This window comes from Galleria mellonella, unplaced genomic scaffold (assembly GCF_026898425.1).
Source record: "Galleria mellonella isolate WM207_F2 unplaced genomic scaffold, CSIRO_AGI_GalMel_v1 utg1380, whole genome shotgun sequence".
Taxonomy (NCBI): domain Eukaryota; kingdom Metazoa; phylum Arthropoda; class Insecta; order Lepidoptera; family Pyralidae; genus Galleria; species Galleria mellonella.
Genome location: NW_026441993.1, coordinates 290,735 through 314,412, shown reverse-complemented (window position 1 = coordinate 314,412; position 23,678 = coordinate 290,735). Strand labels below are relative to the sequence as shown.

Below are 23,678 nucleotides of genomic sequence, written 5' to 3'. Positions count from 1 at the left end.
TTCGACATTGGTACAGATGATAAGAATTTGCGACTCTGTACAGTACATGGTATTCATAAAAATCAGAAGTAAAGGGCCATTGGCAAGAAAAAAATGGGGATGGGTAATATGAAATGAAATTCGGAATTCTCGAACTCAATATCGTGTTTTTGTTCGTACCGAAATCGTTCCAGTAAATGGAGCTTAACATTTTATTTATTATAAATCCTATCCTAATTGTCCAGAGGAATGATATTTTAAGATTTTTAATAATTTTAAACGGCATGTATTATGTAATTTTAACATTAAAATTTGTTTCGTTCGTGCCCGAAATTTCGGAAAATATTTCATAGTAGGCCCTCTGTATATTCGTTATAGGTTCGTCTGGAAATTGATGGCGCTAAAAGGTCATCACTTATTTTAATATCCCCTACACCAGTTGGATATTTATATTCAATTTTTCTAATCATGTTCTTCATTTCAATATTATATATTAGATTTTACATATTTTTTATTAGTTTAATATACAGATATTGTAACTACAATATATGTTACCTATCTCTAATTGCTAACAGTATTATGTTAATACAACAAGTTGTGAAATTTCAATAGTGGTAAATGGTAGAACTGAAAATAAATTTGAGTCGTAACTGAAAATGTCAAATAATAAAACCAACAATTGATTTATTTCAAACGAGAGTTGCGAGTTGTGGGCAATGAATTGAGTTTAAACCAGCCGCAGGAAATTAACACGTTTCTAGTCTCATACGTTGTGGTCTATTGACACCATTGTGCAAATTGATTTAATTCAATTACATTTATTTTAATGCATGGTACATAAAATTATTAAGTTAAGAATTTAAAAAGGGGAAAATATAGGAATGCCTATTCAAACTAATACAGTTATTGCATCTTTTCTACATGAAATATGTCCTAAATATTACGTATTGCAATCTTTACTAATATTAGGAATGTGACAATGAGTTTGTTTCTTTGTTTATTATCTCTTGATGCCTTAACGGTTCTAACAATGGTTATGAAATCTCATACAGGTAGAGTTAGAAAAGCATAACCTATGGTATGCTACTTTTTATCTCAGTAGTATATGAAGTGATCGCTCGAACAATGTCGTGGGTAAAAACTAGTCGGAACATTTTAATTAAAGTTATGAGTCTTCAATTATTGTATTCCGTCTCTTATGATCACCTACCACTTTTTGAAGCTCTCTGAAGTGGGTACGCAGCCTTTGCCATTTATTCGCTATGCTATTATAGCATACTTGGTGTAAAAACACGATAAGTAGATATATATTTTTGGAAACATGAATATTTCTTAATGTTTTTGCGACTGTGATACTCCAGATAACAAGTACTTTTATATCACTTGCACATTACAGTATGATTAGCTCATTTTATAGTGATACTATTTTTACTTATTTTTATCGTCATGTGATTAGCAAGTATTTTTTTAATCAGGTAAGTACCTACCTGCATTCCATTCTTAGATATCATGTGGTAAGTAAGAATATGTACTCAGTAATTTCACTACCGTTTATTACCTATAGATTATATTATAAAGGGGACAACTTTGTTTTGTATGAGCTTTTATTTAATCTCTCGTAAATCTGGAAATACTAAATACATACATATCTGTCTCCTATTAGGGTAGGCAGAAATAATGGAACGCCAAATATTTCGATTCAAACAAACCTCTTTCGCTTCTTCCACATTCATCAATCTTTTCATACACGCTTGCCGGCTCTTCTTCAGCACGCCGTTTATTTATAATAATATATTTATTTATGTCTCCTCACAAACTATTTTTGTTGGCATACGTCCCTCTAGGGCGAACCCTATCGACATCTCCATTCTCTTTTTGCCATTTAGGGAAACAGGGTAGACATGACGTAACGCGTGGCATAACGCATCGCCGTCATGAGAAACTTATCTCTAGAATAGAAAGCTATACAATATCTAAGAAATAAAAGATTCATTATAATGTATATACCTAACTAAAACCTATAAAATCTCTCGTAACGTCAGAAGTACTGTGTCCGAATAGTAAATCTTATAATAATAAAATGCTGTACAATCTCTGATAGATAAAGACCTCAGTCAAACTCTTAAAATAATTTTTGAGCTTTTCATATTCAATCAGCATTGTTACACGATTATTTTAGTATTAAATGTTTATATAATATTTTCAGATATCAAGAGATGTTTCTTCGAGTAAGTTATTCAGTTTTACAGATGTTACGATAGACGCCGGTTTTCGGCTAGATATTTTTATGAAAATTAATCATTAAGGGCTATTAGATAATTTAAAAAGAAAATAGTATAATACTTCCAAAAGAACCGGAGATAACAGGTTCGCGCAAGTGTAGTCGCAGGAAATATTTAGTATCTAAATCTTGTCGTTGCTGTACTTATGCTTAGAAGTTAGTAAGTGTCCATGACCGTATATTGCATCCATGTGCGATGCGATAGAAACTATCTTGTAAGTTAGAGAGTTGTGAACATTTTATTTGCACGTTCATTGTGTATTAATTTGTATTATCAGTTGTTCAGCAGAATAATACGTGTACACTATGATACAGTTGGAGACGCGGTGCCGCTGTGTTCAGACGCGCGCGTTTTCGATTTTTTCATTTAGTTTAAAACTGAATTATGAGCGAGTTAACAAAAACTGTTGCACTTTTCGTTCTTTCTAACTGTTTTACTATTTTGTATAGTATTTTAGCTTTATGGACACTTACCCTTAATTATGTTAAGAACATTTTTTTAAGTTCATCTTCACAGAAAAGGAAGTTGGAACCGCCTGCCTGCCTTTTTGATCCAAAATATGGGTTACATAAATATATAAAAGTAAATGTAAGTATTTTATTTATTACTTGTATGATCTTTTAGGTTATTTGAGCATTTTTATATAAAAGGAAAAATAAATACAATTTTCGGTTCAGTTTTTAATAATTAAATTATGTTTAAGTATAAAGGTACTTTGTTATAGTTATTACATATAACGAATTGTATTATCATTGTTTATTTATAGTCGTTATTATCATTGTTTAGCATAGAAAGAGTAAGAAAATACTTTGTGATAGAAACGTTCTCCTTGTAACAACATCGTAACGCTTGGCTTGTATAATTTCGAATAAACTGGATGTATTATGGATATTCATAATACTTTGTTTAAAAATTGTATACCTGCACCGTTTTAATCATGTTGTGTAATGTTCAATAGAAAATAAGAAGGAACAGTGCGTATGTATTTATCTTTTGTGTCTTCGCCGATTCCGAGTTGTTTACATGTTTTATTTTTAATCGACTCTATGTTGGTCTTATAATAATGTTGTCAAGGTTAATTCCTTTTTTTTGTGGAAGGCAATTTATTGCTAATACGATTATACATACAAATTTTATATCCTGTTGCTTGTTTTCGCTAAAGTAACCGCGAATATTTAGTACATATTTGCACATAAGCCTTTGATCTTTGCTCTGCGTCATCGATATGAAAATTGTAGAGTATTATTATTCTTGCTTTATGTACAGGTATTAGCTGTCCTCTTTATAGTATCAGGTCATACTTAAACTAGTATTAAACTAAAGCTTATTAAATTTATACACTGCGAATAACTTACGGTTTAGTTTCTTCAGCTTCTTATAAAAATAATCTTTAAAAAATTGCATGTACCTATTATTTTGCAATAAGTTGGTAAATTAAGCTTTGCCACTCTACTTATATCTGTTACGTTTTTTTTAAGTTTAGTGAAATAAGAGATAATAAAAAAGGTTTGACGTAAAACTTTTACGTCTTTATAAATGATCATTATCAGATAAACCGAAAAATAGTTATTTTTATGTATTAGGCATTTTAATATAGTTTTATTATTTATATATTATCGATTTAATTATCAATTGAAAGCTTACATAACGCTTCACCGATAGCGCAATTTGATAAACCAGTGGTGTTCATTAAGTCATCGGTCAAGCTATAACTTTCCAAAGATTTTCTATAGGAATTACACTACTATGATGTATCTAGATATATGGCAGCGTATCAAACCAAGTGTATAAAAATAATTTCTTGAATATGCCTTAAATAATTTAGTAATTTTCGCGAAGATGTAAATAATTTATTTCACTTAAAAAGTTCAGTTCACTTTTAAGTAACGGTCTTTTTTGTGTTATATTTTTCCTTTACTTGCTTCTTTTACTGGTTATTGGATGCCCTAAATAAGAGTACCTACTGTGACTTGTCTAGTTAAACTCTTATAATAGTTTGAGGAAAATATGAAAATGTAGCTCTCAGTCGAGAAAAACATGGAAAATATTGACTAAGGATACTTAGTCAATGTTTTCAGTTAATTTAAGTGTTTCAATAATGTTTTTGAAAATATTACAACATTATCAAATCATTATAAGATCATCATTAATTCGATGAAATGTGGCAAACGTTGTTGGAAACCAAATACAATTGTAAGTGGGTAGGTTTTCGGTCTGTGGCTAAATGAAAGTGGTAAAGTAGATATTATGTTTTATTTCATATATATTCTTTTCTATTTTATATAACAAGTACTGACATTTGGCAACGGATGTTAGTTATCCATTATACCTTATATTACTTAAGTGGAGTATTTGGCCAGAGGCATCTAACTTTGTCTTAGCCTTATATTTACTTTGACGTACCAGAGGGGTGACATTTATAATATTTTTTTTGTTATTATAATATTGCAGGTCACTAATATGGGTTTATATAAATCGAATACGTATTTGTTTTAATGTCCATTTATTATTGTTTTACTTGATTTGTGATTGACAATAGTATCTTTGCAGTAAAACACCCTCGGGAATTTAAGTAGGTATAAGGATGTTTAATTTTCTCATTAATTACATGCTACTATATTTTATAATAATTAATAAATACCATCAATTACTTACCATTTATCACTATAAACAGGAGCACTCTCCTTGACGTACATAAAGTTCGTACGTTGTGTTATCTGTATTCAAATCTTGTAGGGGTTTACTATTTTGCTCATTTGATTGCAAATGTTTAAGTTGGATACTAATATTGTTATTTTGTTCATTTGTAATAATAAAATAACTTTTAAACAAATTATGAAAATTGTTGGAACGGCCCTGTTGTAAAATCATGCGATGTTGATAGAAGAAAAAGAATATGGCTATATGTACGGATAGAAATGCATTTATTGCATATATTATATAACATATCCACTTACTGCCCTACATTACAGTAATGGTAACCAGTCATATAATATTTCGATGCCCATTTCCTATATGTACGTGGAGGTATTAATTGTGTCAAAATTAAGTTCTCTGCCGGTTCTTGTCCTGTCAACGGTTGTATCATAATTTTTAAGTATACATCTAAAGCTGTAAAAGTTTGCGTTGCAAAACCAGTTATTCAGGTAGAGTGCAGTCACGATCTGCAGTAGAATGCAAGTAATTATATATATAATCTAGATGAGTTAACGGTATACCTTCGTAATGCATTTCGCGAGAACAGGTTATGCAAGTTTATTCAACTGCAGTCAGGATCAGAAAGCGGAACGCCTTTCGTGAACAGTTAATACAATATCTATTGATAATATATGATGTGATAATAAATTATATATTATGTGTTATGAACTCAAAAATATTTGTATAACTTCGTGTTTTTTTACGGATGACAATCGATTGGCACGTTGCCTGTGTTCGGTTTATCTTGACAGAGAGGGAAATAGGTGAGGATGTAGTTAAGCCAGTTGACCCATTATGGCAAATTGGTCAAGAATTAAATACGACTAATATCGCTACGATTTGCTTATTCTTTTTTAATCGAAATCAGAGGGCCTACCATGAAATGTTTTCCGAAATTTCGGATTCGAACGAAACAAAAATTTGATGCTAAGGTTACATAATATGTACCGTTTAAAAATATTTAAAATGCTAAAATATCGTTCCTTTGAACTTTTATGATAGGATTTGTGACGAACGAAATGTTAAGCTCCATTTACGAGGTTTGTCCGGAAAGTACGTATAAAAGTTTTTTAAAAATTTTATTTTACAATTATTCAGGTAAATCAATTTTATCCCCTTCAAAGTACTCCCCCTGTGACATAATGCACTTGTGCCAACGCCGTTTCCACTGTGAGAAGGCTCCTTGAAAGTCCTCTGGTTGTAGGTTTCTCAGCTGCCCCGTCGTAGCTTTTTTTATCTCATTTATGTCCCCCAAATGCCGCCCCCGAAGTACCAATTTGGTTTTTGGGAACAAGAAGAAGTCACACGGGGCCAAATCCGGCGAATAGGGGGGGTGTTCGGTCACCGTAATGGAATTATATAATACTCAAAAACTCACGGACAACAAGAGAGGTGTGGGCAGGGGCATTGTCGTGGTGAAGAATCCAACGCCCCTCTCGCGCCAATTCTGGACGAACTCGTGCCACACGAGCTTTGAGGCGTCTGAGCACATCGACGTAGAATTTTCCATCAACTGTCTGGCCTGGAGGGACGAATTCTTGATGGACAATCCCCCGAACATCGAAAAAAACAATCAACATTGTCTTGACATTTGAGCGGGATTTTCTTGATTTTTTTGTTCGTGGTTCCCCGGATGTCTTCCACTCTTTGCTTTGGGATTTTAATTCGACATCAAATTCGTAGAACCAAGACTCATCTCCAGTGATGACTCGGTTCAAAAAGTCACCATTCTCTTCGGCTTCCAACCAGTCCTCACAGCAAGCAACTCTTCGTGATTTTTGATCCGGGGACAAAAGCTTGGGAACGATCTTGGCGCAAATTTTTTTCATTTGAAGTTCGTTTCTTAGAATTTCGTGGACCACGGTTTTGCCCAAATTAAGCTCTTCAGCCACCTGTCTGACCGTTAAACGACGGTCCCCATTAACACAAGTTCGAATTCTTTCCACGTTTTCGTCGGAATGTGAAGTGGAAGGACGTCCTGAACGTGGGTCATCTTGAATGCTTTCTCGGCCCTCTCTGAATCTTTTTAGCCACTTGTGGACGGTTGGTTCCTTCACAGCATCATCCCCATAAACTGTTCTGAGATCGGCAAAAATTTCACGGCCATTCTTGCCGAGTTTCGAGAGAAACTTGATTACGACGCGCTGCTCTTCAACGGAAGCGGGCTCCATGCCGACGGGGTTTCGTTAAGAGGTAACTTCACAGATGGCGTGACAAGCCAGTTCGCACCGCACGGCGGTCAGACCAGAACTGAAGCATTGTTAGGGACATAAGGAAGGGGTCCTGCGCTTACCTGGCCTCCCCACTCCTCTTTCTCGCATTCCAGAACACTTTTATACGAACTTTCCGGACAGACCTCGTACAGGGTCGATTTCGGTACGAACAAAAACACGAAGTTGAGCCCGAAAAATATGCTCAAAACTAGAATCTCCAATGGGGTATTTAGAGTCGGTCGTCGACTGTTTTTCTGTTACGTTGTGTGTGTAATCTTTCTGTTAATATAAGTAACTATGAGTGATATCATAGTTATCAAGATTACAATAATATGATAAAGGCGCTTAGACAGTATTAATACAATCTAGTAATTTATATATAATAATATTTGCGTGTATTGTATTTATGATTTAAATTTTTATTTTCAGAATGTAAAACTACATTATGTCGAAAGTGGAGACTCGTCGAAGCCTCTCATGTTATTTCTGCACGGCTTTCCTGAATTTTGGTATTCATGGCGACACCAGATTGTTGAGTTCCAAAAAGACTACTGGTAATTAACAAAGTTGTTTATTAATATAAAGAATTATTTAGTTTCATTTATTACCTACTAGAGGTACCTTTTTTTAGTTAGAACGGCAAAAAAGTTAACTGCTAACCTGATATAGAATTGTAATCTTCACCAATAGATATACAATTTTATTCAAGAATTTCTGGATCAAAAAATGTTGTGTCCAAAGTTTATTTTGTTCCATAAACTTGTGGAAACATATCTACTTCAAATTATAAAAATTAAAGAAAAGAGATATTTGCCCGTCTGCAGATTTGTAGATGTATATATGACTAGAAAGTTTTTAGCCCTAGGCGATTTCAAGTGAGCCATTCAATAACGTTATGCTATAATATGTCTATTATCTCTTAATTCTATTAATATTATAAATGCGAAAGTTATTAAGAATGAATGCATGGATAGTGATGGATGGATGAATCTTTCGTACGGAAAAACTACTGAACGTATTAACATGGATCAAAATTACAAATTAGTTAGTTAATTTTTAAACTGTATTTAAAAATGTGTACAAATTAGTTATTTTATTATATTGACATTTATAAGTACATGCTGTTTGTTACATATAATGTGACTGTACTATTCTTAGATGGTGTATGTAATTGAAACGTATATGTCTTTTAGGTGCATTGCCATTGACATGCGAGGTTATGGAGACTCTGAGAGACCAGAGAAGGTTTCTGATTATAAATTGGATATACTTGTGGAAGACGTTAGAGATTTGATTCGTCAATTAGGTATGTAAATTATATTTACATATCTTTTTTTGGTGTATGAGGTCAGCTAAGTCATTGCAAGTTGACTCAAAAACTCTATTTTCATATGTAAATATAATAGGTATATGATAAATAATAAATTGAAAAATTTACCTCGGAACATTTTATCCTATCCACATCACATTTGAAAAAGTTGTTGAGAAATTTGCCAAGTGATAGTATTCCTTTTGTTTTGTTACTAGGAACTAGAATCATCGGATCTAGCTGTCGGAATTTTAAAACCTATTAATTATAATTACATGATGGAAAAATTACTCATTTTAAAAATAATTTTGATTATTTTTTATCTTTACAAATAACGCAGTAATATGATTTGCGTTGTTTTCATTCTTATTTCATACTAGTTTTCCTTATAGGAGACATCTTTTTGTAATAACTCGCACCTTTCCATTTCACACATAACTAACAGTTCCTAGATACGTAATTTACTCAATAATTTATTGCAGTTCCTACTTACAACATATGTTTAACACAAAACTTGTATAAATATATGCAATCGGGAACTACGCTTAATGTACTTGGCACCCCTAGGCTATGGTACTTATTTTAATTTTTGGCTAACTTTAGTTTTTAATGACGCTAATTCAAACGACAATAAAAGAGAATTGATGACTAAGAAAAGGTTAGCATGTATTTTGAAATCGTCCACATTAGGTTTGATATTGTCCACATCGGCTTTACTACCGTCCACACGGCATCCCTTTTGGATCTTGGCATCCCTTTGGGACCATGGCGTCCCCTTTGGATTTTGCCGTCCTATGCACTGTCCGTCGACTGCCCCTTCCTAAAGTTGTTACTAGCAATTGCAAACGCCTAATTAGTCAGTTCATTTAGCCGCATTATAAATTTTAGAATAATATTTGTGATGAACAGAAAAAATGAGTTTGACATGGATTGGGTAACATGCTAATAGCCTAATGACAATTTAGAATGAATTTGTCTCGTTTATAAATCAATTATCTAGTTAATTAGTTTATATGAAATGCGTAATTTAAAATCGCATTGCCCTCAATGTAAAATAGGTCTAAAGTTTTTTTTTCATTATTCAGCATTCATAAATGAATGAATGTATCATCATAATCACAATTCAAAATACTCAGATAGATTGTATATACGTGTATATTTACAGATTATATATTGTTAAAGAAAAAAGCGGTTACTATAGCCTGAATTGTTAAAGATACATACTACATCTATCTATATAATTTAAGTAGTAAAATCACTTGTTTACGAATTATGAAATCTTATTACGAGTATTACTAATTTTATAAAGAAATGAATTTGTTTCTAATTTCTTATCATCTCAATCAATCATTATAAAATTGAGTATACACATACAATTTGGGATGAGGAAGAATATACAGGCTACTATTAATCCAGGTTAATCAAGATAACACGGACATGTAGGCAAAGTCGCGAGTTAAAGGTAGTAAATCTTTACATCACACTTATAACATCTGCTAGGGTAGTCAAAGGTTGTTACCGTATTATTGTAGTGAACACAAATTCGTCAAACATTTGAATCTATAGTGAAAGGACGCGAGCCTTCCGCAATTATTCGGATCAATTTGGTTTGTTAACGGTATTGTTCATTATCGGACTATTTATTCTTAGGTGTAGGTAGTGTTCGATTCAAACTTACGAATCTTGCGGTCTAATTTGGCCATAATACGCCACTATTATCACTGACCCCGACACTTTTCTGAATGTACGCCTATCGAAACCGGTCGAGTGTATAAATAATAAAAACATTTTTAATAATGATAGTGTTTTAAAGGACACTTTAATTTGAATAATATTATATAGTTGATATATGTACGTGCTTTTCTTTCTATTTTTTTTTTCGTTAATTTGTGAATTAAATATTATAGTTAATCATTATTTTTTTTACAGGCCGTGAAAAATGCATCCTCGTCTCTCATGATTGGGGTGGTATTATTGCCTGTCGATTCCGTGATGTCTACCCTGAGGTTTTAGATGCTGTAATTTTATTGGCTAGTATATCACGCGAATCTTGGTTCAAATGTGTATTCAGTGATTTTAAACAAATGATGAAGTCATGGTAAGGAAGATGTTTTAATTTTTTTTTCCTAATGCAATTGGAATAAACTGGACAAATAATAAAAGTTTATACCTCTTATATTTTTTTAGGTATGTCTTCTTCTTCCGAATGCCGTATATACCAGAGCAACTATTACAACTGAATAATTTGAATGTATTTGACAAATCAATGCTGGTTCCAGGCAAAGACTCTATTACCAGTAAAGATATTGAATGTTACAAGTACTGGTTTGCCAAAGATTGTGAGTAAATTTTATTCCAGTTTTTCTATTCTGTTATGTTACACAAAAATAGTTGTATAATTGTTTATTTGCGTGCCATAATGTTACAACAGATGTCTGTTAATATAATATTATTATAGTGAGCATTATGGACTTTGTTGAGCACAACAAGTGACAATTAGAGGTTTGCTCTTAATTAAATTGATCGACTATACCAAGTTGAAAATATTTATATCGAAGATAGAAAATTCAAGTTTAATGCGTGATATTAGAATGCTAACTGTATTATTTTTATAAATAATTTCAATAGGTATGTTTATAAATAAGTACATGTATAATTAATATAATAATATGAAAAAACGCTTAGTCCGTAAAAATTGATTGTATGATCATTTTTTCATGTGTGACTAGGTATCTTTCTGTCAAATAAATAATTGCGTCGCTATTATTTTACATTTTATGTAATTACATTAAATACATTTTCATGTCACGCGATGTGAATTAACAATTGGGTAACAAAATAACAGAAATAATATTTGTGCCAATAAATTTTAGATTTTGTATATGAATGTACATCTATTATTCCGATGTTCTGTCTTTCTCAATTTTTGTAATACTTTACAATGACGGGATCCAAAATGAGACATCACCTTGTATTGATATTACTATAATTGTAACACTAGTTCTAAAAGCTAAATAAAATTTGTTTGTTTCAGTTGCCTTCACTTATCCTATTAATTACTACCGAGCAAATTTTGCGTACAGTCTGCCAGAAAAACATTTAGAGGAGAACGTTCCGATGCTAGTAGCTCATGCCGCAAACGACTTGTACATAAGACACTCCATTTTAGATATGATGAAGAAGCAGTACGATTATATTGAAACTACTATAGTCAAGGACTGTCGCCATTTCTTACAACAAGAAGAGCCGGAAAAAGTGAACAAGATCATTAGGGAATTCCTTATAAAACATAAACTGTAAATTATAAACATATAATATCTAATATATGTGATTATACTTATACTTTGAACTATATATGTGACTACTTTGTATGTGAATGTTCGAATGGTAGTTACATATCATAAATAGTACTTTGTTTTATACTTGTTTGTTGTGACATTATACTTATTTTTATTAAATTAGGGTATATTTTTATATCAAGTTGAATTTAGATTTTAAGTTTAGAAGAAACGTTGTGAAAATACAGTAACGAATTAGTCAGTACGAAATCTGACAAAAAATATTATTTATTGCCTGTATATGTTTTAAGTACGACTAAAAGGTTCGAATAAATTTTGGTTGTTTACATTCGTTTGCTCGTGAGTTCGGTCAATAGGTTTATTAGATTTTCCCATTTGTCATGCTAATGTAAGGTAAGTGTGTGAAATGAGGATGATGGTGGTCGTTACCTTTCATCCAGCCACAAATCCATGCCTAATCATTTTTATTGAGACATTATGTCTTGGATGGCAGAGTCAAATAAAACTTGCATTTTGATGCGAATACAAAAATACACCGTTGAGGTGCTAGCGACGATCAATACTCGGATCAAAGCACAAAGCTTTGTGTAATATGATACGAGACGTTATCGTAGAATATAAATTAGCAAGCTGAAGTATTAATGGGTTGAGCTTACCACATAGGTTGAGTGAGGAAAAATGGTTCTTGTAAGGTGACTCTGTACTACAAGTAAACGTATTGTAAGGTCGCCTCCCTATTACACGAAAAGATGACTCGAAAAACGAAAATAGATGAATACCGACAATCGACTATTTTTGAGGTAAAATATGGAGACCTATGTTCAACAATGGACGATATTTTTTTTTTATCTTAGAGAATGCCGTTTCTCTAAATGCTCGGAGTCAATTACAATTCGCTAATGGAATACTGAAAGAAAGAAAGAAGGAACTGAAATAGTTCACAGCTACAGTGGGTATTTTATAATGTGGTCAAATAAAAAAGTTGTCTTTAATTTAAGTAAAATTTCCTAATAATTTAAAAAATATTAACGTATTTTTACCACCTGCTACCTATGTAGATACTTAGTTTCTAACCTTATTAGAAAATAAATGAATACTGGTAAAACTGAGTAATTAATAACAGTTTAATAAAAAAATCTATTTATACCACAGTAAGATGTTACCAGTAGACTCGAGAGTATTGTTTGATTTAAACTGGCTTGCTGCTCAAGATATACGACGAACGACGAACATAGACGTTGTATATGTGAAAGATGGTATACATTACTGGGTACCAGTGAATGATGATAAATGAGGATGTAAATTAGGTCAGTTGCATTGTGATGAAATTACCAAGAATCAATCTAGGTGGCTTTTGTAGGAAAGAGGTCGATTGCTTGAATACCTCTGTCCCATTCGTGTTTCTACCGTGAAGCAGTTGTTTGTATGGCTGTGTTTCGGTTTGAAGGGTGGGATATGGCGTGAATTTACAGGGTACAGAGGAATAACATCTGAGTCCTCAGAAATGACAACGCATGGGGGGTATCATGGGCAAAACAGTATACTCTGTTATGTCCATGGTATTGCTCATGACTATAGGCGACGGTTACCATTTTCTATCAGGTGGGCCGTCAGCTTGTTTGCCATTCTAAGTTGTATAAAAAAAAAAACACGGATATAGATCTACCGCTCAATTAATTTCAAAAATAATTTTTTTTGAATTGTCGCAAAAAACGTTTGATATGTCAATTATTTGTCAATGACAAATTTACATTACTAGATTATATATTCGATACGGTTCATGTAGAAAGTATGCAAGCAGATTGTATCTGAATTTGGTAGGGTTATATCACCATATAACATTTTCTATACACTAGCCTGCTATGAATTGTCAAAAGCAGCAACTGATGGTGTATCATTCGTCCTCTTTTTACTTATTATATTTGCATAAGAAGAAAAGAGGCAACTATATGATTTACAGTTTTTATTTTATCATTTCTTCTATGTAAGTCCTTGTTCTAAGAACTATTTTGAATAGGCGTCATGATAGGGTTAAGGCATTTTAAAAATGATTAACATGAATATGGACAATAAAACAAGCACTTAGATTTAGTTACTTTATTTCACTCTACCACAATTTTAATATAATTTTTTTTGACAGACGAGTAATGTAAATTCTCTTTGGTGTATTAAACAATAGTTGGAAGCGTTGTGCTGAAGCAAACAACATCTGAAAAAAAAAACACGTACTCAATTCTAAAGAATATTATCATATTGTACTATGCATATAAGAGAAATAGCTTTATTTGTAGTTATAACATTATTTTAATCACATACATATAACTATAATTAAAATTATTTTTAAATTAAAAGGTAACATTTTGACGAGAAACCGCATACTACAATTATAATGAATTAATTTTATAATACAGTATAATACATGCAAATTTTAATGACTTATTATTTACTTATCGGTTTATATTTACTGAAAATTTTTAAGACATATGCTTTTTAAATATGACTTCACTACATAGTATAAAACAAAGTCGCTGTCGCTGTCTGTCCGTTCTTAACTTCAGTGTGCCGCACTTCGGCCTATAGCACTTTATCATGTTTATATTGTCTAATGACAAAATAGCTGTAAATGTTCATAAGGACATTCTGTAGTAGGTAGGTATATTTGGTATTGCACCCGTGCGAAGCCGGAGCGGGTCGCTAGTTAATAATAAAAAAATATATTTATAAATGTAGCGGTATTTTTGAAATAGCGCATTACTCTGACTGTCATGGCCCCTATTTAAGATGGCTATGATCAGTTATGAATAATTTTTTTTTTAGTTTGGTAACATAGTTTCATAGAAAAACGTCATTCCAACAATGATGTACCAACTGTCGCCGGCCTGACTCTTATTATAAAAAAATTCCTTTGAGTTACGTTTTTGCTGCTTATAAGAAAAAAAATGAGGAAGCTATTTTTGTCCTATAAACAGCCGAAGCCAAAATACCTAGTATGTAGACTTAATTCAAAATATAGAGATATCTTGAAAAAAAAATAATATTTAAATTTGGGCAAAATCCTTAAAGTATGAAATACAATTTCCTAAAACTACTAATCTACTAATATCTTGAGATTAGGTGAAAAAATTAATGGCCATTGATTAAATTATGAAAGCAATTAAAGATTTCCTTGTTCTTATAAAGCAATTAAACTTGTTTCTTCTAAACACTTTCTTAGATTACTCTATGGTTTCCAAAGATATTGAACTAAATATATGTTTCTCATAATCAAGGTCATGTCATATATTCCTATAAAATTAAACATTCAGTCATTTTTCTACTTTCTCTTTCACTCATATGAATTTGGGGTATGGTTGTTATTTCATGTCTTTTACTTGCAGGCTCTCTTAAATTGATATTATTATACTTGTTTCCAATGAAAGCTAAGCTAATGGCCGCCGCGCTCTATCTAATCTCGAAACAGCTGATGTGCGTCGTTCTATATTTTCATTGAAGATAATTGTGTTTCATTTAATTTATTTTATATAATTACTTAGATGATACGCCAGTTGCATAACTGTTTTGTGTGGATATCAGGGTTCGTGTAGAAAAGTTGAAAAACTTTGTGATTTTGTAGATTTATGTGTTTCTACATTGCTGACTCTTTCAGATGTCACTGACCATACAGCAAATAATTTTGGATGCAAAAAGACTCGCAGGTCGTCTCAAAGAGCGAGAAACTGAAGCGGATGCTTTATTAACCGAAACTCAAACAGCTTACAGACAAATTCATACGATGAAACAGGTATTACTTATTGAATGAACTCGATTTGGCAAAACGCTATCGCTAATACAACACGACTTACAATTTTATACTTTTTGTCGTTCATAATCGCTTAAACTTATGCATTGTAGACGACATATAAATAACGGAACTAGTAACTCTTGTAGTACACTCCAATAATCTTGAAAATGAGCATAAATTTGCCTGGAAATAAACAATTGGCAATTGGTAATTAGGATTAACATGTCATGCTTATATCTTACTAGTGCCAGGTATCCTATAAGGGATTAAGTTTTTGTAGTTCTGATTTTCAGATAATGATCAGTAAACATTTTACAGTAAGTTACTGAAGTTTTAAATAAATTGTTTTACTAGTTGATCCTGCACATGGTTTGTTATCTACTGTGTTAAACATTTACCTGCAATTTGGATATTATTTAAAAATGATTAGTTTGTTATCTGTGAATTATATTTAGGCAAATAGTTTATACTTGAAATTGTTTCCTTAGCTGTGTTGTAGGGTAAAAAATTGATGATGATATGCAAATAATTTTTAATATTTTAGATGTAAGTATACTTTTATAAATAATAAATTGACCTGCTCATTTAAAAGGGGAAAATAGTGTTAGTTATATTAATATGATCTACATGTTACAACATGTCTATTGACACATATTTTCTGAACCTTTTTAGTTTTAAAATCCTACTTAAAACACAGTCTACAGGTTCAGATATTTATAATTTAAAAATATTGTAAACTATTTAATTTGAGGCAAAATAAATATATTACAATATTACTATTTAAACAATTGCAGTACAAAGAAGAAGTTGATACTTTAAATGAAGCGTCACGTGAACGGCCACGTGGTGCTTTGATTGCTAGCATAGAACGCGAGTCTCGTTTAATGCGTGATGTTCAGCGGGAGAATGGAGAACTGAGAGCGGCTTTGGAAGATCATAGACGTGCACTGGAACTTATTATGTCAAAATATCGTCAACACACAGAAAAAAGAATATGGGAGTCCAGAATAGATTTTACAGCTGCTATTAATGAAAAACAACAGGAGGTAATTGTTTTTTAATTAAAGAAATGTTATGAGGAAGGAGGTCTTTGAATGTTGTAAAAAATTTTAAAAATGTCTATATTTTTGCTGTGCTAAGTAAAAAATATATATTAATTTAGTACATTGAATTTAAAATATCTTATGTATCTTCAGTATGTTTTAGTATCTAAATATTTTAGTAGTAAATATTGTAAAATAAATATACTAGTAAGCATATTTATTTTACAATATTTAAATTGTATAAAATATTTTACATTAAGTGTGGTTATATATTTGCTGAAATAATATTATTACATACTACTTATTACTAGTTATTTAAAGTCTGATTTTATAAAATTTTTTGGCATATAATATATATTTAATTTCATTTTTATTACAATACACAATAAAAATGTAAAAGAGTATATTGAACCCCCCACTAGTTGAAACTTTATCATGGGAGTTTGTAAAGTGATTGCCAAGACTTGATGTCTTATTAATTCACATCAGTGAGCCAATTTCAATTAAACATAATGAGAAACCATTAGTTAACAAAAATAGTATTATGTGAAGACATGTGCCATAAGTATTATTTAAGAACTGTTATCTACATCTGCTAATATTGCAAAGAGGAAAGACTCTAATTTTTTTATGTTCATTTGTCTATAAGGCAAAACTCGAAAGCTACTCAACTAACTTTTAAAATTCTCTCAAAGAACCTCTCTCTTTTTCACTATACCAAACTACATTATCAGTGAATAACATGGGTTGTATATTATTTTTAAAATATAATAAAATTATAATGAATGTAATATTGTTTGCAGTGTCTGTGTAAAGGACTAATTTAGCATATATCACAGTTTCATATCTGAAGCCATGATATTACTTAGCTTTAACAGATTGTATTTGGTCATAATACCCTATTTGCATTACCATTCATGAGGAAGGTGTTATGCTTCTGTACCGTGTAAATTCACTGCCATGTTTTACCTTTCAAACTGAAACACAGCCATGCAAACATAACTGCTTCATGGTAAAAACATGAATGGGATAGAGGTAACCAAGTGAACTATTTTTGTAAAAAGTCTTCCTCTGTTGAAATACATTACTCGCAGACACATGTCTGTATTTATTAAATGTATTATTATCATGCTATGAGTATTAGCATAATTTTAGAGTTGATATCTTTCCACTTATTGATATGTTCTTGCAAGGCAATAAGAGCTATAATATAATATCTTAATACACTGTATATATTTATTAAATCTTATTATGTGATAATGTTGAATACTGAAATATTTTTTTTTGTAGTTGATTCGTCAACAAGCAGAGAGAATCAATGAAATGACTAGCATCATGTACAAAGCTGTTAATTCAGATGAGAATGGTGACTCCAGGAAAGAGGAAGAATTATACCAAAGGCTTATTACAGAGAATAAGGTATGTATTGATGGTATTGGCACTGGTCAAATGTTAAGGTCATTGCAGAACACTTGTATTACTGTATAATTTGTTTGACATATGATGAAGTTCCAAATTGTGCAATGAGCTATGGAGAAGGCTATGGCCGTAGTTTCATTATGTGGTAGAATACAAAATGTGAATATTCTCAGAAGAATCAAGTTAGCATATATAAAAATTAAAACCAATAGGAAAGAAAGGTTTTCTAGTATTGATATTATACAAGTGAATGCCATATAGTCAGATTATCTAGTGAACCCTACTAAATGGTATGTCAACTAAAGTGCAAGTCAGGACCATTTCTTAAGGCAGTTTACACAGTTGGCTTGTTTAGTAGTGGACAATTAATAGCTGTAATATTGATAAATATGATGGTATCATAGAAGACTCTGTGAAATACATGACACTGATCATGTCTATAAGTTACAATTATAAACAAAACAAAAAAAAAATCTTACAAACTTTTTTGCCATTCTAAGTTGCATAAAAAATATAGATAACATTAATGGCGATTTTTCTATTTGAGCTGGCATTACTCTCTGTGTTAGGTAACCAAGTCAAAAGTGTCCCTACTATGTCTATATAATGTGCATATTCCTTGCAGTATTAAATTTCCAATATTATATACAATACAGTGTAGGATGATCTTCCACTAGATGGAGTGACAACCTCATATGCATTGCAAGGAGTCAGTAGATGCTGGTGGCTCAGAGCCATTCCTTATGGCAGTGTATGGGAGTGGTCTATGTTCAATAGTAATTCTGATGAAGAATTTTGAGTTGATGTTGAAACTTAACAATATTTCAGGGTTTGAGAGAAATGCTAGATTTATCAAGGCGGTATGGTTCTGACCGAGAGTGGCAGCCGCCGACAGCAGACAAAGATGTGCAGACGGAGGAGAGGCCGCAAGTGGGCGCGTGACGTCCTGCGGTTGAGCCCTGCCGCCTCTGAATGAGTGTAAATCGACGGCTGCGGAAACGTTGCCGAGCATATTCATAGGTAGACAACATGACACCTGTCAGCACATTTGACTCCTTTTCCTGATAGTTCTTTATTATAGTCCAAAACTAACCTGTGAAGTATCAGATTATAGTAAAATGTTACTATAACTGACAGATGTGCAGGCAGGAAAATGATAACAGTCGCCGTTCCAGTATACAACTGATATTTTACGGTTACTTACAAATTTTGGATGTTAGGTCTTTTGACAGTATCTTTCATGATTCACATTTTGCTACAAAATTTAATTGTGACATAAATACAGCGAATACCATATAAGCTATAAAATAATAATGTTTTGTTTCTTCATTGACTGTATTTGATGTTGAAATTTTAATTACTTAATATTTATTGCCGCTTTTTAAGTTCTAGCTCATGTTATGCCTGTGTGATGATGGACTGTATTAATTTCAATGGTCATTTTTAGTTAATAATGCCATGTAAAGTCAAATCACTTAGTATGGCAGAAACTGTGATCTTAAGTATTGCTGTTAAGTTATAACAATCGATTTAAAACGCGCGTTTTTCAATATCCGTGATAAACCAATGGTATAAGAGCAAAATTAATGAAAGAACAAGTTACTGTTTAAATGTGTATTGGAATGTATTATTTTATTTGAATTTAAAAATTTTGTGTATTTTTATCTTACTTTAATTTTATTAGGCATTTAAATTTATATTTTCACTTTAACATTTCTTATAAGAATAAAATTGTCTTGTTAATTATAATACTCACAATAATTAAAATAATAAACTAGAAAATATACTTTTTTAGATTACTTGTATCCTCCTTAGACATATAACACTTGTTATTTTGTAAGGGCAGTACTCTGGGACCCATTATCTTGTCATAGTATATGTGAAATAAATCTGTTTAAATAAAATCATGCGCTATACATCATACCAAATGCTAGTCAATTCATATAACAGGTCATGTTCTGTACTGTATTTACTTATTGCATTAGAATAATTTATCTCATGTTGAATAGTAGTATAGAAAATTCGCTATACATACAATTTGGTGATTACCAATGCGGATGTCACTAATAATGCGCTAGAGCTAATGAGTACATGAGAAGTTTGTATTTATTCAAATATGAAATATTTTTCCATGCAATTTAGTGGGATCAGCTTTGAATGTTAGAACGAATTGTAGTGATTCTTGATAGTGAACTTCGTGAATACTAAACACATGCCAAAGGCATGTAAGCAATATGTACTGTTAATGAATAAGTAAATTTGTTAAAATTTGGATAATATAATAAATTTGTGACATTTCTGGTACTGATTTTATGTACCATTAAATTAAATTGAAGTAAATTTATTTTACGTCACATTATTCATATAGAAAATCCAAGATCCACATTCGTATATAAAAATACATTTAAATCTATCTCGAATTTTAAAGAATAAATAGTTAACGTAAGACAAGGCATGGACGCAGTCGAATATTTACCTATTTAAATATTATATATAACTTTTGTAAACATATAGGTTATTTGTAACTTATATGTTTACAAAAGTTGTAAGAACATTTCGCTTTGTTTGATTACAAATCACTAGCTGGTTAGGAATTAGTGCATAATTTGTGGTCAATACGATTTACAGAGTCGCTTTTTAGTCTTTGGTAGTGCATCTTTGTTTCTTTTATTAATTTCACTTCAGAAATTAATGGCCGATTTTTAGCGTAATGTAAACCAATTTAGTTTGATGGCGCATCATAATCGACACTATTAAAATCTGTAAAGCCGTCCTCGTCATAATCTAGCAATCTCTTAATAATGTTTTGCTTGATTAGATGCGAATGAAGCGTAATATGTGCAACAGCAGTTCAGGTGTTAATAGCAGTTGGTTAGAATAATTTAGAGGTAATTAATTGCAGATATTATGTTTCAGATAAAAAATTATACAGTCTATAAATATAACTTGCAATTGTTACCTAAACAGAGATAAATATAAAAATATATAATCCGCATTGACATAGAAATCTTGTTAAATATTCTGGTAGTAATACTGTTGTTAAATGTTCAGTCTTTAGTAATTATACGTATTGACAAATACTTCTAAAGACAAATTAATTTCCACGTAGGGATATATTTACATTATTTTTATGAATTGTAATTTGTATTTAAATTAGGTTGTGTTAAAATTTGCGATTGTTTATTAGAATAAAACTACAATCGGAGTTTTTCATTTACATATTTTATAAATATATAGCATCAATATGTGAGGAATATTGCACAAATTAATGGTTTAAATTGTCCATTTGTTCATTTATAATTTAATATTTTTAAGTTATGTAATTTGTATTGAAATAAAATATAAGTTCTGGAACATCTCATCCCATTTAATTCTGTTTTTAGATCATGTAATGAAACTTACATATTTAATAAAATATACTATTAGGTAAAAAATTCATTGTCTCGTCTTTAAAAAAGAACCTTTATCGTCAATATTTTGGAGTTTTTATTATTTATCAGTATCGGAACGTTATTGAATTCTATTAAAATATCGTAAAAATGTGTAATTATATATTAAATAACAATTTTTATACGATACATTTTACGATATTTTAATAAAGTTCTGTACACATTTCTATTTAACATATATTTGAATATTTCTTAGTTCTGGACTGAAGCCACCTTTTCACCATTGAATAAAATTATATCCTGAGAGATAAATTCGTATAGCTCACGTTGTAATATAGTTATTTTTTTAGTACAAAGTAGCTATGGTGAACTAAGGTTTATTATATCTGTGGATTATATTTTATTCTATAGTTAAAAGCGAACTGCAATATCGCCGACTTACCTTTTTATTTGATTAGATTTATTTAAGAAAATTTAAATATTGGCCCGTAAGTCGAGTAGTTTTATTACGAAATAATTTGTATTTTTACTACTTATAGCTACAAAATTAAAGTATATCAAATGTAAGGTATACAAGATACATCAAGTATATAAAATATATTATGCTTTGTGTGAGGTCCTTAAAATTAAACATAGTAGTCGTAGTAATTGGATTAATGAAATAATTAGAGTAAATTGCTACTTTAGTATAATTGCATTTATAATATTAGACATTACAAAACGCTCTGAGTGTGTAATGTCATAAAGTTAGTTCATGATACATAGCAACCTTAAAGAAATAGATATGAAATAATATTATTCAGTTGTTATTGTTACATGATAAGAATAACATAATGATACTTAATATTTAGATTTGGTTCTTGGTAATTTACTTCCTTTTCTTTTCCAGTTTCTAGAAAATGAAACCTTTAAAACATGTACTTTAAGTAGATAAAAAGAAGGCAATGATAGAAAATACCTATATAGTTTTTTTCTGCTGTAGAATGACACATGTAGAGGAAAAATGGTAAATGTATGTTTAATTGTAATTGATAAAATATACACTATAAAATAACATATCCGTAGTATTTTTTTTATAATTAGATTTTAACGTTCTTTTTATACCAATAATTATATACTTTTATGCAATGGATGATAATGGAATAACTTTGCCTTCGCTAACGGCAGTGGGGCATGATAGATGAGGATGAAACGACAGGTCAGTTGGCCTACTGTGATGATTACCCTTGAAATTCAGCACGATTTCCAGGGGGAACCCAGTGTAGGTCGACCTGGTATATTGCTAACTGGGACTGATAGTCTACATTACTAAAAAATCCCTTTGCTCCCAATAATACCTTAATGGGTTAGAGGCATTTTAATAAGTAAAGATATAATGGTAACCAAGGTAGTGAGGGATGATAGATGAGAGCAGGTCGGTTGGTCCCTTGTGACAATTTAAACAAGAATCTACCATGATGGTTTCCAGGGGGAATACCATGGAAGTCGACCTGATAGGGTATATCATTAGTAAAGTTAGACCTTATCAATATCTCTTTTAATTTTTATTAGGTCTAATGAACTTTTAGAAATGTATATGTCTATTTATTTAACATTTTGCATAGTTGAAAGCAAAAGCTCCTCTCGCATCGTGGGATGATCTCGGAATCCTTTCATTCGCCTATATTGTCTACATAAAAATATTCACGTAGGACTAAAGATTCTTATAATACATAATTTTTATTTGTATTTATACATAACTTTTAATTAATACAAAGAGTTTTTGTATTGTACCTTTGTGGTTTTTCCTTTGAAATTTGTAAGTTTGTTAAATGTCATTGAATATATTGGTCTGTATTAAGGTAAAAAGTACTATTTACTAAAGAAAAATACTTCCCTTACGCCAAACCCAGAACCTCGTTTACACAACCACTGAGATCATCTATAACTTAATAGATCTAGAACTATGAGTAAAACCTATATTATTTAAATGTTTCATTCTTTTTTAGTTGCAAAAACTAAGTTTTTAACCCTTCAAAAAAGGAAGTTTTAATTACACTGTATTTTTGTTGCCTTCGAACAACATTAGCTGATTTGGAAAATTCTTTATCTGAAATGATATATTTTCTGGTTGATCTTATAGAATTTTTATCAAAATTTATTTAATAGTTTGGTTTTTAACTTAACTGACTTTGCCATGTTTGAAGACAGGTTGTGAAATAAAATCTATTTCATTATATTAAAAAGAAAAATTCATAAATTAGAACCTCCAGGGTTGTTTTCTGTTT

At 31.0% G+C, this 23,678-nt stretch overlaps 2 protein-coding genes and 1 long non-coding RNA gene across 4 annotated transcripts; 2 read left to right on the top strand and 1 right to left on the bottom strand.

Moving 5' to 3' along the window:
- Nucleotides 1–2,576: 2,576 nt before the first annotated feature.
- On the top strand, nt 2,577–12,092 carry LOC128202551 (epoxide hydrolase 4-like). The gene is made up of 6 exons (XM_052903255.1): nt 2,577–2,849; nt 7,601–7,725; nt 8,365–8,477; nt 10,410–10,578; nt 10,668–10,819; nt 11,515–12,092. Exons 1-6 carry the CDS (start codon nt 2,646–2,648, stop codon nt 11,778–11,780), a joined length of 1,029 nt encoding a protein of 342 aa, XP_052759215.1. The 5' UTR covers nt 2,577–2,645; the 3' UTR covers nt 11,781–12,092.
- A 1,769-nt stretch (nt 12,093–13,861) lies between these two features.
- On the bottom strand, nt 13,862–16,036 carry LOC128202552 (uncharacterized). Its single transcript, XR_008253846.1, has 2 exons — nt 15,622–16,036; nt 13,862–13,988 (listed from the first exon to the last, which is right to left on the bottom strand). It is a non-coding gene; the product is annotated as an uncharacterized LOC128202552 (long non-coding RNA).
- Nucleotides 15,180–22,467, top strand: LOC113523452 (FGFR1 oncogene partner 2 homolog). Of its 2 annotated transcripts, none has more exons than XM_026909434.3 (5): nt 15,180–15,244; nt 15,426–15,560; nt 16,355–16,606; nt 17,894–18,022; nt 18,851–22,467. In XM_026909434.3, exons 2-5 carry the CDS (start codon nt 15,426–15,428, stop codon nt 18,962–18,964), a joined length of 630 nt encoding a protein of 209 aa, XP_026765235.1. In that variant the 5' UTR covers nt 15,180–15,244; the 3' UTR covers nt 18,965–22,467. The 2 variants fall into 2 exon arrangements, with proteins under 2 accessions (XP_026765235.1, XP_026765234.1); XM_026909433.3 differs by having other exon boundaries at nt 15,188–15,353.
- The last annotated feature ends 1,211 nt before the right edge of the window (nt 22,468–23,678 follow it).

Excerpts from the sequence above, each read along its gene's own strand:
- LOC128202551 (XM_052903255.1), top strand. The coding sequence starts at position 2,646 with ATGAGCGAGTTAACAAAAACTGTTGCACTTTTCGTTCTTTCTAACTGT. Across the intron at positions 7,726-8,364 it reads GAGTTCCAAAAAGACTACTG|GTGCATTGCCATTGACATGC; the intron begins GTAATTAACAAA and ends TATGTCTTTTAG. Across the intron at positions 10,820-11,514 it reads GTACTGGTTTGCCAAAGATT|TTGCCTTCACTTATCCTATT; the intron begins GTGAGTAAATTT and ends TGTTTGTTTCAG.
- LOC113523452 (XM_026909434.3), top strand. The coding sequence starts at position 15,426 with ATGTCACTGACCATACAGCAAATAATTTTGGATGCAAAAAGACTCGCA. Across the intron at positions 16,607-17,893 it reads TTAATGAAAAACAACAGGAG|TTGATTCGTCAACAAGCAGA; the intron begins GTAATTGTTTTT and ends TTTTTTTTGTAG. Across the intron at positions 18,023-18,850 it reads GGCTTATTACAGAGAATAAG|GGTTTGAGAGAAATGCTAGA; the intron begins GTATGTATTGAT and ends ACAATATTTCAG.